The sequence below is a fragment of the Globicephala melas genome, chromosome 19 (genome assembly GCF_963455315.2).
Source record: "Globicephala melas chromosome 19, mGloMel1.2, whole genome shotgun sequence".
NCBI lineage: Eukaryota > Metazoa > Chordata > Mammalia > Artiodactyla > Delphinidae > Globicephala > Globicephala melas.
In genome coordinates, this window is record NC_083332.1 from 20338922 (window position 1) to 20354208 (window position 15287).

At 34.5% G+C, this 15287-nt stretch overlaps 1 protein-coding gene across 2 annotated transcripts in view; it reads right to left on the bottom strand.

Moving 5' to 3' along the window:
- URI1 (URI1 prefoldin like chaperone) overlaps positions 1-15287 on the bottom strand; it is a 70378-nt gene that overhangs the window by 18779 nt on the left and 36312 nt on the right. For both annotated transcript variants that reach the window (XM_030874507.3, XM_030874508.3), the window contains 2 exons: positions 12362-12440; positions 11174-11309 (listed from right to left, as the gene is read on the bottom strand). In XM_030874507.3, coding sequence (XP_030730367.1) covers positions 11174-11309; positions 12362-12440 — 215 coding nt within the window. The remainder of the gene's footprint in view (positions 1-11173; positions 11310-12361; positions 12441-15287) is intronic.

The window sequence follows — 15287 nt, forward strand, 5'->3', positions numbered from 1 at the left end:
TTTCTTCTGAATCCTTTGTAACCACTTCATTCCAATCTCTCTCCTTTTGTGTGTTGGAATTTTTCAGTATTGTTTCAACAGTTTCAACAGGACATGCCCCCTGGTGGAAATGTTCACAAACCTCTGTATAGGATCTCTCCTTAAACCAGTTCAAAGGTCTGTACTTCTGCTTTAACACAGACTAAATTCATGCACTTAATTTACTTTTTCCCCATACCTTATTAAAATAACTAAGAAAAAAAATTATGAAGGCATAAAGACAAAGATAACGGGAAAGGAGACAAGGAATATAGCAGACAAAGGATGTCAACCAAGTTTTGGAAACTGGACAACTGGTAACTGACTTTGCACAACAGAAAAAGCTGAAACTGCAGCAGCTGTAAAGCTGCAGTTGTAGGACTTGGAGAAGGCTCCTCTCTTGGAAATATTTCTGAAGGAAAGGGTGAACTAAAAACAAATATCTGATTCAAGGTTTGAACAGAATGATTAGGTTCCAAACCCCCTTCTCCCAAAGCATAGCCAGGTAATTTCCCTCCTTGACTTAGCAAAAGATTTACAGGCTAGAGTGGTCTGCAGGGACTGTGGGGAGGGGTGAAGAACCAAGAAGAGAATAGGAAATGTCTTGGTGAAACCAGTGTACATACTGAACCCTGAGACATCCAGCCTGGTTCTCAAAACACCAGGTGATGATTAGAAAATTCTTTTGTAGGATACTAATTAACTCCAAAACTGCTGATTTTTTTGTCAATCCCTTAATGAGAAAAATCATCTTGCAACTTTAACTCCCTAGGGAAAAGCTATTAGTCAACAAACTCTGCCCACACAGTTTCCTAACAGTGCTTAACTCTTAAGTATGAATGGTTAGCCAATGATCACCAAATATTTGAAGTCTTCACTACAAATGCCAGAGAGGAAAAAAAAAGTAATATGAAAGGAACAAAAAACAAAGGCAATGCATGAAGAAAACTCTAAAAGAAAAAACTCTAAAATCCTAAAAAAAGATTTTTATATCCACGAAACAATAGTATCTATGCCAAAGAAACATTCAAAGGACAACAGAAAAACAAATAAATGAACAAAAAACAGACCTCCTTGTAATTAAAATGTGCAGGAAAAAAAAAAATCATTCCATGATTCCAAACATAAAATAGAAGAAATCAGGTAAAAAATTATAACAAAGATAAAGAGATGGACAAGAGAAAAAAATTTTCAAAGAAATAATATTAAAAATTTCCCAAAATTGTAGGGCATGAATCTCCATACTGAAAGGTCCCACCAAACACCCAGCAAATGAATTTTTAAAACTCTACACAAGGTATATATCACTGTGGCATTTCAGATCATGGGGAATAAGACAGGAACCTAAAATTTCTAAGGAGAAAAAACAAGTCACATACAAAGGAAAGAAAATGGCATCAGTTTTTTACTAGCAACCATAAGACAGAAGACCTTCAAAATTGTTTAAACTTCAAATTCTAAATAGACTAGTTACAAAAAGCAGGAGTATAAAAAATATTTTCAGACCTGCAAAATTTCAAAAAATGTATCTCCCACATACCTTCCTAGAAAGTTACTAAAAGCTAAAACTTGAAAGGAGATGCTATAGGAACCAAGAAATGGGAATAAATTAAGAGGCAAAGATATGGTACAGTGATAAAGGAGGACACCAGGAAGATAGCCATTCTTTGAAATTCAAGATGGGAGCAAATATGAAGGACTCCAGTAAAGAAGTCTCTAAGAATAAAATGAAAGTGTTTGGTTGAATTAGTGATAGATACATAACATTATGCAACAAACAAAAAAAAAGCAGTAAACTTCAAATGAAAGGCTGTTCAAGAATGGAAATGGAATTATATCTAAGAATGAACACTGATTAAACAAAAATTGTAATAAAAAATATTAAAATGATTGAAGAACAGGGAGAAGAACATGAGCTAAATGTTCCCCTTTAATTATACGCAGGCAACTAGTAGATACTACATAAAATTGGGGAAAAAAATCAAGAAAACAGAATATGCAAAGTACTTGGGAAATATGCATAAAAAGAGCAAAGCAAAAGATTAGCCTAAAGACTAAAAGAAATACCTCTAGAGAATGGGAACTGGGAGCAGAGAGGAACAGAGGATACTACTTTTTTATTATATGTTTTAAGGTATATGATGTTTTAAAGCTATTTATGTTTATTCTGAATATAAAACCAAAAATCATATACTCTGTAACAAAATACTAATGTATTTAAGATATGCCTCACTGAAGATACTAAAGAATACACATATTGCCTCATAAGATGAATCATAAAAGTTTGTTGATGGCCATATCACATTTCCCATAATACATAGTCCACATGCACTTCAAGATCCTAACCTCTCCTACTTCTGAACAAATAAACGTGACTTTATTACTATGAAGATTTTAGTCTAACGTCTTCAACCCAAATATTCTTCACCTAATCTTGCTTCTTTCTCTTCATCGATATTTTCCAAAGCTACATTTTCTATCTATGCTTTGAATCTCATCACCCCCAGGATCTTCTCATTCCTTCCTTCCTCCAGTTAATCACTCACTACGTTTACTCACTACAAACCTGCTCAGAAGTTTCCTATGCTCAAAGGAAAATAAAATCTTCCTTTAAAATAACAAGGAGCAAAATTACAGACTAAGAAGCTTCAAGCTTTCCCTGCCTCACCGAAAAACACCAAAAACACAAAAACTAACTAAAATATCTTAGAGGGGCTCTGGAAAACAGTCAAAGGTCTACAACCATGCAAACACCCAAACAAGAAAAAGCCACAGTCAAAATGGCAGGAAATTTCATGGCATTTTTACTTGCCTTTCCCCACCCACTCCCTAGTGTGGAGCAGTTTTGGTCTGGAGAAGGTGGCAGCCCAGATTCCTGCCTTGAACCACAGAGAACAAACTAGACTGTATTTGCAACATTCTAACCAGTCTGGGGGCTGTCTGAAAAACTGGTATCTGTCTCACCTAAACCAGGCCTCAGGGGGAAGAAATTAGCTGGCACTGCTGTTGAAAGCTGCAGGAGGACTACAGTCCTGCAGATGTCTAGGGCAAGAGATTAGAGGTTGAGCCATACAACATACATCCTGAGGCTGCAAAGAGAAGTTGAGGTGACAATCTTTGGCAAAGTAAAATATTCAAAAGCAGCCATGTATATAGGGAAATCAAAAATCCATACACAGACCCAGGAAAGACATGCTCAGAAAATACACAAAAGACAAAACTTTTCACTTTGGGTTGATACAAAGGCTTAAAGAATGCCTAGCTTATTAGTGAAGGTCCTTCTCACCACTCTGCAAAGACTGGGAGAGGTGGTTGTGTTTTCAAATGCCCAACTTTCATCAAAATATCAAAAAAGCACACAGTAAACAGGAAAGCACGGACCATTCAAAAGAACAAAATAAATCTCTAGAAACTGTCTCTGAAGAAACATAGGCATCAGATGTACTAGAAAAGGACTTTAAAACAACTGCTCTCCTATGCTCAAAGAGCTAAAGGAAAGTTTAAAAACAGTGTATGAACAAAGTGAAAATACCCACAAAGAGAAATTATAAAAAGGGCCCAAACAGAAATTCTGGAGCTGAAAAATATAATAACTGAATTGAAAAATTCACTAGAGGGGTCAACAACATATTTGAGCAAGCAGAAGAAAAACATCAGTGAACTTGAAGATTACAGACATTTGACATTATCAAGTCTAAGGAACAGAAAGAAAAAAAATGAAGGAAAGTGAACTGAACCTAAGGGATTTATGGGACATATCAAGTGGATTAATATATGCATTAAGGGAGTTGCAAAAGGAGAAGAGACAGAAGGTGGCAAAGAGATTATTTGAAAAAATAATGGCCGAACAACTCTTGAATTTGCCCAGACATGAATCTATTGATACAAATCCAAAAAGCTCAACTAATTCCAGGTAGAATAAACCCAATTAGACCTACAGCAAGACATATAATCGAAATTTTGAAAGACAAAGAGAGAATCTTCAAAGCACCAAGAAAAAAACTCATCACATATAAGGGATCCTCAATGAGAATATCAGCAGAGATCTCAACGGAAACCTTGGAAGTCAGAACTCCAGTGGGCTGAAATACTTAAAGTACTGAGAGATTAAAAACTGCCCTTCAGACGTGATGGATAAATTAAGACATTTCCAGGTAAACAGAAGTTAAAGGAGTTCCTTATCATTACACCTGCCCTACAAGAAAAACTAAAGGGAATTCTTTAGGTTGAAATGAAAAGCCACTAGACAATAACTAGAATCCATATGAACATGTAAAGATCTCTGGTAAGGTAAACGTGGGCAAAAATTTAAAATAGTATTACTGTCATTATGGTCTGTAACTCCACTTTTTATTTGCTACAGGATGTAAAAGAGAAACGCATAAAAAAATCATTACAAATCTATGTTAATCGGTATACAATATAAAGATATAATCTGTTACATCAATAATATAAAGGGGGGAACAGAGCTATACAAAAACAGCTTTTTTTCTAAGTGATTGAAGTTAAGCTGGAATCAGTTCAAAATACATTGCTATAACCTTAGGATGTTGTAAGTAATCTCCATGGTAACCACAATCAAAATACCTATAAACTATCAATAAAGATAATGAGAAGGGAATCAAAACACTTCACTACAAAAAAATCAACTAAACACAAAAGAAGGCAGAATGAAGGAAATGAGGTACAAAAGCTATAAGACATACCAAAATATAATAAAATGGCAATGCCCTATAAATAGTTACTATAAATGTAAATGTATTAAAGTACCATGGAGTAGGAAGGCACAGATTAGGAGAATGGATTGGGGGGAAAAAAAAAAAACAAGATCCAACTATATGCTGTCAAAAAGAGATTCACTTTACTTCTCAGGACACACATAGGTTGAAAGCAAAAGTATGGAAAAGATATTCCATGCAAAGAGTAACAAGAAAGAACTGGAGTGGCTACACTAATATGAGACAAAATAAGTCAAAAAAGGTTACAACAGACAAGGGGTATTTTATATTGATAAAAGGTTCAATCTATCAAGAATACAATTATATACTGAGAAATAAACCTCACCAAGGAGGTAAAAGCCTTGTATGCTGAGAACTACAAAACATTAATAAAGGAAGCTGAAGACGGTTCCAAAAAAATGAAAAGATAACCCCAAAGAAATGGAAAGATAACCCATGCTCTTGGATTGGAAGAATTAATATTGTTAAAATGGCCATGCTACCCAAAGCAAGATTTAATGCAATCCCCATCAAACTACCCATGATACTTTTCACAGAACTAGAACAAATAATCCTAAATTTTATATGGAATCATAAAAGACGCAGAATTGCCAAAGCAATCCTGAGGAAAAAGAACAAAGCAGGAGGCATAACCCTTCCAGAATTCAAACAATACTGCAAAGCTGGGCTTCCCTGGTGGCACAGTGGTTGAGAGTCCACCTGCCGATGCAGGGGCCACGGGTTCGTGCCCCGGTCCGGGAAGATCCCACATGCCGTGGAGCGGCTGGGCCAGTGAGCCATGGCCTCTGAGCCTGCACGTCCGAAGCCTGTGCTCCGCAACGGGAGAGGCCACAACAGTGAGAGGCCCGTGTACTACAAAAAAAAAACAAAAACAAAATACTGCAAAGCTACAATAATCAAAACAGCGTGGTACTGGCACAAAAAAAGACATATGGTTCAATGGACAAAATAGCCGAGAAATAAACCCACAGACATATGGTCAATCTTTGACAAAAGAGGCAAGAATATACAGTGGGGAAAAGACAGTCTCTTCAGCAAGTGGTGCTGGGAAAGTTAGACAGCCGCGTGCAAATCAATAAAGTTAGAACACACCCTCACACCATACACAAAACTAGACTCAAAATGGCTTAAAGACTTAAATACAAGACATGACACCATCAAACTCCTAGAAGAGAACATAGGCAAACATTCCCTGACATAAATCGTAACAATGTTTTCTTAGGTCAGTCTCCCAAGGCAACAGAAATAAAAGCAAAAATAAACAAATGGAACCTAATCTTAGAAGCTTTTGCACAGCAAAGGAAACCATAAACAAAACAAAAAGACAACCTATGCACTGGGAGAAAACATTTGTAAGTGATGCAACTGACAAGAGCTTAATTTCCAAAATATATAACCAGCTCATATGACTCAATAACAAAAAAACAAACAACCCAATCAAAAAATGGGCTGAAGACCTACTTAGGTCTCCAAAGAAGAGATACAGATAGCCAATAGGCACATGAAAAGATGCTCATCGTCGCCAGTTATTAGAGAAATGCAAATCAAAACGACAATGACGTACCACCTCACGCTGGTCAGAATGGCCAACATCAAAAAGTCTACAAACAACAACGCTGAAGGGGGTGTGGAGAAAAAGGAACCCTCCCACACTGTTGGTGGGAATGTAAATTGGTGCAGCCACTACGGAAAAAACAGTATGGAGGTTCCTCAAAAAACTAAAAACAGAGTTGCTATATGATCCAGCAATCCCACTCCTGGACATATATATCCAGACAAAACTAAAATTCGAAAAGATACATGCACCTCTATATTCACAGCATCACTATTTACAATAGCCAAGACGTGGAAACAATCTAAATGTCCACTGACAGATGAATGGATAAAGATGTGGTATATACATACAATGGAATATTACTCAGCCATAAAAGAAGAATGAAATAATGCCATTTGTAGCAACACAGATGGAGCAAGAGATTATCATACTAAGCGAAGTCAGTCAGAAAGAGAACAACAAATGCCATATGATATCACTTACATGTGGAATCTAAAATACGACATACATGGACATAGGTAGAAAACAGAATCACAGATATAGAGAACAAACTTGTGGTTGTCAAGGCGGAGGGGGAGTGGGGGAGGGAAGGATTGGGAATTTGGGATTGCAGATGCAAACTACTGAGTTGGCCAAAAAGTTCATTTGGGTTTTCCCATAAGATGTTACAGAAAAACCCAAACGAACTTTTTGGCCAACCCAATATTATACATAGGATGGATAAACAACAAGGTCCTACAGTATAACACAGGGACCTATATTCAATATCCTGTGATAAACCATTATGGAAAAGAATATGAAAAAGAATATACATGTATAACTGAATCACACTGCTGTACAACAAAAATTAAGACAACACTGTAAATCATCTATACTTCAATAAAAATTTAAAATAAAGAATAAAATTACAAAAATACACACACCTAACAACAGAGCCTCAAATATATGAAGCAAAAATTGACACAATTCAAGCAGTTCTGCAGTAAGAATTGGAGATGTCAATATCCCACTTACAATAAAGGACAGAAGAACCAGAAAGGAGAATGCTTAAGGAAAGAGGACTTTGACAGCACTATAGAACAACTAGACCTAACAGATACATACAGAACATTCCACCCAATAGGAGCAGAATACATATTCTTCTAACGGAAACATGGAACATTCTCCAAGAAAGACCGTGTGATAGGTCAAAAAACAAGTCTTTAAAAATTTTCACAAGATTGAAACCACACAAAGTATTTTTTCCAATCAAAATGGAATGAAATCAGAAACCAACAACAGAAGGCAACCTGAAAAATTCACAAACACATGGAAATTTAACAAAACACTGAATTAAGCAATGGGTCAAAGTAGAAATCACAAAGCAAATTAGAAAATACCTTGAGATCAACAAAAATGAAAACACAATACACTAAAATTTATAGGACACAGAGAAAGCAATGCTGAGAGAGATTTATACCTGTAAACAACTACATTAAAAAAAAGATCTCAAATCATAACCTAACTGTATGCTTTAAGAAACTTGAAAAAGAATAATAAACTATATCCAAAGCAAGCAGAAGGAAGGAATAACAAAGATTAGAGTAGAAATAAACAAAATATAGAATGGAAAAACAACAGGGGAAAATCAAAAATAAAAGCTGGTTCTTTGAGAAGACAAACAAAACTGACAAGTCTTTACCTAGACTGACTAAGAAAAAGAGAGACTAAAGTCACTAAAACCGGAAATAAAAGTAGAGATGACTTTATAATCACATATAGAACCTGAAATGAAATATGCTGTAAACCTGCAGGAGGAAGAATAAAAAGCAGAATCTTAAATAAAAAGCTAAATTAAAAAAAACAAAAAGAAAAGTGAGACAACACTACTTATTTTACAGAAACAGGATTATAAAGGAATACCGTAAACAGTTGAATTCCAACAAACTGAATAACCTAGATACACAAATTCCTAGAAACATACGGACTACTAAAACTGAAATGAGAAGAAACACAAAATCTGAGTAGACCTAGAACAAGTAAGGAGATTGAATCAATAATCAAAAACCTCCCAACAATGAAAAGCCCAGAACAGAGACTTCCCCAGTGATCCAGTGGTTAAGACTCCATGCTCCCAATGCAGGGGGCCCGGGTTCAATCCCTGGGCGGGGAACTAAGATCCCACATACCGCAACTAAGCCCATGTGCCGCAACTACTGAGTCCCCATACTCTAGAGCCTGAGCAATACAACTAGAGAAGCCCACATGCCACAATGAAGAGCCCACAACGAAGACCCAACACAGCCAAAAAAAAAAAAGATCCAACACAGCCAAAAAAAAAAAAGCCCAGAACAGATGGCTTCACAGATGAATTCTACCAAACAAAGAAGAATTAACACCAATTCTTAAATTCTTTCAAAATAGTGAAAAGGAAGGAATACTTTCTATGAGGCCAGCCAGGCGAAGACACTAAAAGAAAACAACAGGTATTTTGCAACAGCGAAGAAAATTTATGGTCACATAAAAACCTGTACAAAAAGGTTTATAGCAACTCTGTTTGTAAATGCCAAAACACTGGAAGCAAACCCAAATGTCCTTCAATAGATAAAAAGAAAACCTGTGGTACATGCATATAATGGAACACTACTCGGCAATAAAAAGGAATGAACTTTTCCTACACAGAACAACCTAAATGAGGCATTATGGTGAGTGAAAGAAGTCTCAGAAGGTTACCTAGTGTATGTTTCCACTTATATGACATTCTAGAAAAGGTGACAGATCAGTGGTTGTCAGGTCTTAGGGGTAGAGGTAGGGTGTGACCACAAAAGGGAAACATTGAGAGAGTTTTTGGTGTGGTCCCATGTCCTAACTAAGGTATATCCTGTATCCTATTCTGTTTCCTGATTGTGGTGCTGGTGAAACAAATCTTTACAAGTGTTGTAACTCACAGAACTGTATACCAAATAAAAAGTCAACTTTGCTCTGGTAATTTTAAAAAATAAAAAGCTTTAAAAAGCTGGTCATATTCATGTTAAATGGCCAAATGCCAGATGTGAGCAAAAGGGTAGGACACTGAGCTTGCCATCTTCCTCTTACAAATGATCTTCCTCTGAGTCACACCTCTGAATCCTTTTATTGTTGTGTTAAATCCATTTTGTCCTGTATTTTTATTACTTTTTAAACATGCAATGACCTCCCTTCAACCTTCCCCAATAACTCTGTTGACACTGAGGTAGGTACGTTTAACCTGCTTTATTTCTCCTGCCTTAAGAAAAATAAAGTATCTTTTCTTAATAAATGTTAAGTACAATAATATGCCTGAACAATTTCTTCAGTTATTATAAATTATTATAAAACTGTGTGATAACTTTTTAGAATTCATTTACCAAAACAGATTCTCAAACATGATTTATTATTTATGCATTCTGAAAATTATTTTAGATAAATATTGACCCCAAAAGTCATCATTTTGGTCACTTCCTAAAACCGTATTTAACACTGGAAAGTGATTTACCAAAAAATATTTTGCTATTCTAGAGTTCTGTTCTATTCTATTAAAAGTATTCTTCCATTAATATAAGTCAAATTGATTCTAAAGATTTCTTTGCTGAAATATCCATATGAAAATCAAAGTGAACAAACTTCAAAAGACAATGAACTGATTTCATATCAGCAGAGTTACCCCAGTAGATAAAGAAAGCCTTCACCATTAAGAAAGGCCTTTAAAGAATTATGCCCATTCTCTTTGCTCTAATATACATGACTTACTTTAATGTAGTAATGCCAAAAGAATTATCATCACCAGAAATTATACACAAGCCAAACAATAAGATTCTGATTAGTGGCACAAAAGATCAAAATATATATCAATTATAAACTTATAGGAGTTGATTTGCAATTAGTCTCCAAATATAGATTCCAGAATTTTCACTGAGTAAATGAGTTCTCCAACTAGTACCCACTCATGTATAAGTGAAATAATTTCAGCTTTAGAAAACTCAGCTGCTTTCTATCTACATGACCTCATTTATACAGAAGGAGCCTCAAAAATTTATTTTCAGATGCATATTTAACTAGAAGGCTAAAAATCAGGTAGGGGTGATATTATACTATCAATTTAAGTATGCTATTACAGAAATAAGAACATAGATTAGATATTAAATAAACCTAATTTTAAAATGCAACTAAGCTAGCACCCAAGCCAACCCATCCAACTACACAACGTGTGTGTGTGTATATGTATAAATCAATAAACAATATCACAGATAAAGAAAACCAGAACTACCTCAATAAAATGAGGCAGAAACCTCAAACCACTTAAGTTTAAGGGTGACATTTTAGGTAGCATCTCTCCCCACCTGGCCTTTTCTTCTGTAAAATGGAAATGTAACCTCTTCCAAACCAAAACGCATGGTAAGAACTGTTTCTACTTTTGCAAATAGGATTTATCTTAGTTCAATAAGGAGAAGGAGAAGGAAGTAAATTCCTTCTCTGTGCTAAAGTATTAAAAAGCAGAAGTAAGTCTATGAAAAGCATCTAAAACAAACCAATTATAAAATATCAAATGACCCCAATTCTTATACCTATCCAACTTCTACCTACAAAAGCATATGTGATAACTTTTACACTTGGTAATTTCCGAAAACATACTAATGTGGGTGACATTTCCAACCAGATGTTCCATTCTCCAGACCACATTCTCAAACGCTGGATCTGCTCAAACTACCTCCAATTCGAAAGAATCACAAATAGCCTGGATATTTGTTATATTTATCTAATAAATCAATGGAAGGTACTTTTAATAGCAAACAGTCCATCAGCGTGGCACTTTGTGAACCAATACACATCCAGCAAAGAAACATCATTTATAATTGGTACATACGTTCTTTCCGGTGCTCAACTAAGCCCACAGCCTGCTTTGCTGAACATTTTGCAAACCAATTGTCCCCAAGTAAAACAGTGACTTCATTAGTATGGACAAGTTTTCCTGGCATGAAGGCAAAGGGGCCAAATGGTACCTATTGTTTAAAAAAAAGGGGGGGGGGTCAAAAAATTAAAAACACTAAAAACTACATTTTATAAAGCAGCAGTAAAAGCTCTGTGTGAAGGTCCTTTTTATCTCTACACTAGGAAAAATAAAATGTCAATTTCATGGAAATTTAACATTATATTAAAATTTCACTGGGAAAACCTATAGAAAGTTGTTTTAGGTTAATAAATCAACATTAAAACAAGAAAAGAGCATATTTACATATAGCTTTCAGAGAAATTAGTGTTGCTTCCGAATGTTTATATTTTTTGCTCATTCATAAATCTAAATGAAAGCAAACTAGAAATAAAATGTTAAGTTAATAAAGAATAACTCTGATTTTTAAAAACTGAAAATTATTTCTGAGAAAACAGTCTCTTTTTTGAGCGAAACAGGAATTAACATATACACAGCTTTAAAGGGTTTACAAAATTTATGAAATATTTGAGCTGGTATAATAAAGAACAATATATTTTCAAAATATTTGGGCTAATTTAATTAAGAACACAGTCTTTATGAAAAAGAATATTTATGCAATGAAAGAATCTAATTCAGGGCTCACGAACAGACTGCTATGTTGATATGAAACATCATGCAAAACAAAAATCAGCAGCACCTTTTTATATAAAATCAATGTTCTAGGGTTTAATTCTGTGAATTACACAACATTATGGTCTATTCCTGCTCTGGCTAACAGGAAATGACTACATGCCATATTTCTGTTGCAATTAGTTTTCTAACAGTAAATTTGCATACCAAATATGTCAAATTTTATGCTAACATTTATGCCATCATAACATGATAATTTAATATAAATCTGAAAAAAGGCAAAGTACATACCAACTATTACTACAATTAGTGTATTATTATAAAGTAAAACAAAAACAAACCTTCCTTGCTATGGTAGCTACCTCTGATCGAGGCCATCAGGAAGGCAATTTGTGAATCAACACATAAAGCAAAGAAACATCTTTTTACTCTACACAGTTAATATCTTTACAAAAACAACATATTACTTTAAAAGAAATACACCAAACATACCATGATATTATAAGACAACTTATCAGGCAAGGTACTGAGTCTTTCTTCAAGGGCATTATAGTCATTATCTACTTTCTTCCTGTTGACAAAAAAATACCAAATACTAAATTAATACACAAATTAACAATTCCTCAAGTAGCCTATGTATCATAAGACAAGCTAATCAAACACCTAATTTTAGCAATTTAAAGATTAAAGTATTTTTTAATTTTAAAATCGTGTTTTTACAAAATTTAGCAACAGCATTATTCCACCATACATTTATCAAAGAATTAAGACTCTCAGGGACATTAGCTTTTAGATGTAGGACACACACATCTTGAAAATTAGTGTTTCCTAAGGTAGAGGATCATCTGAATTAAACAAGATTTGGAAATTAAGGGAGACAGTGAGTTTGGAGGGACACGGGCTCAAGATGAAGGAAGAAGAGTTGATAAAAGCTTTTGAGTGAATAAACACTGTTTTTGGAATAGAAATCACGAACACAAAATATGATCAGATGCTTCAGTTCTCCTCGGAAAACTTTAGGTTGAAAAATGTGGTAGAGTCATCAACCCTTCAGTTACTCATACTAATTTTATTAAGGTGAGAGACAATCAATCAGGGGCTAAAAGAAATTAGGTAGAGGTAATATAAAAAGCATTTCGATTGGGCCTTGGTGTCTGTTCCATGTTTTATCTAAACAGAACTACCTAAATAAAGTAATTTCAAACCACTAAAGGATGTAATTCTGTAAGAGCAGAAATGGTCATATGTTTCCACACTGTGAACCCTACTCAGTTCTCACACCTGCTGGAACTGAATAGCCCTACAATGAGATACCTCTTTTCAAACCTTCTCTGGATATGAGGTTTCCTAAGGGTTGCCTGCTAGGCTGCAGGCTGCAAGCAAAACCAGAGCACTGAAATTTTCTTAAAGCAGACGGGTGGTGGTCTCAATTTTTAAAAATAACAAAAACAAAAAACTCATCATTTCAGCAAGTAATTTAAAAGAACATGTAGATATTGTCGAATTAAAATTAGAATAAATTGCAGCATAGATAATCACTCTCCAGATAATAAAAATGGCTGCTTTATAAAAACCATGGAATTGGTTTCAGTTTTCTCCTTCGCTCCCCTAAAGCAACAGTAACATAATAAAAATCATCCCATTTAGTCTTAAAAATATCAAGGAATTTCACATATACATTGTCATTCATCCTAAAATATTCCTGCAGTAAATGTCACTTATCAACATTTTCCTCTTACAAAAGAGAAAACAGAAGGAAAATGGAAAAAACCACACATTTAAGAGAAATTAGATCTACTCTATCAAGAAGAGGTAAGCAATAAGCAATGACCTTAACATGGTCTTCTGACCTGTATTCTTTCAAGCAAGGCTTTTCATTTTCTAATGTTCTAGTGCTTTTTAAAGAATTTCTTCTCGAATCCTTTTTTATAAATAAACATAAAATGTGTTTAAGGCAAAAATGATCCTTCTGGATACATTTTTATATGAATAAAATGTTAGGAAACTTCATGAACAGGGCTATATACCAGAAAGAACATGGCTTTGAAGTCAGACCAGAGGGTCAATCCCAGATTCATCACTTAACATAAACAAATTAACCCTAGTCTTAGTATCTTCAATGGTAAAATTGGAATAATGCCTAACTATCGCACAGATTCAAAGAGGACTAAATATAAACGGTCTAACACCCTGCCCAGCACTGAACACCTACATTGAGCATCCAATGACCCTTTTTCCATGAAGTATCAAAAAAACACCAATTCTAAAATTTTAAAGAAAGACTATATTACCCACTAAAATAATTCTACTTTGTCAAATTCATTCAATTTGACACAAATAGCACAACTTACTGCTAAAAGTATAGCTAAATGTAAAAATTCAGGAAGCTTTTGGAAACAGGATTGGCGCAAGTAATAAATGGGATACTGTCCATAAAGATCTGATGTGACACAATACCTGCACACAGTGAACTCAATATTAAATCTACAAACACTAGCAGTTTTAGATAAGTAATTTTACAAATGCTTAGATGTCTAAATGTTCCTACAATTGTTAAACAGCTAGTATTCAAGTTAGCATTCAATATATACTATTCCGGTAAATACACCTGAAAGGAGGGGGACTTCTAACAAAACATCTCTTTTATATATTAAAAGAACAGTAGGTTCAATCAAGGTGCTACAAGAGATCAATATCAGTATTTTTCCAAAGCACGTATATTCAGTTTTAAACTTATCAATAATTCTCTCTAGAACAAAAATGTGGACATATTGGAGAACAGTTTAAGACTGGAGTTGCTATTTCTAAATTTTGAATTGTTTTCTAAAAATACAAAAAGAAAGGAGAAGATAATTTAAAAAGCAGCTCATGCAGAAATCCTTTTTGAAGGGAGGCAAGTAGGAGTCAAGCAGTGTCTTTGGGAGAAATTCCCACTAGTGGAAATATCCAGCATCAAGTGCCTGGTCAAACAGTTATCTCCAAATAGTCCCTCTCATACTCAGGGCTTAAATAATCCCATTAAAGATCACAAAGCCTATAAAACAGAAAACACAAAAATGATTCTAAGAACTAATGTGCTATGGAAGGTTGTACCTATCTTTATTTGTACCAAAATTGAATAGATGTTTTTCTATTTTACCACTGAGAAATATATAACTAAATTTTTAGAGACTGTAAAATATGTAGTCAAAGAAGGGACTGCTTAAAATAATTTTTTTTCAAATAGAAAATAAAACCCAGATATAGTTACGATAAACCTCTCAAGCCTACTTATTCTATATAGACCTCTTTGTTTGGCTTCACCATATCTGATCCTTACAGATTAGGTTCAGCCTTCAATTCTTAATTTAAAAGAATTATCCAATAAATAAGATTTAATTTGCATCAGACATCCTCATGCAATGTTCCTTATAGAAAA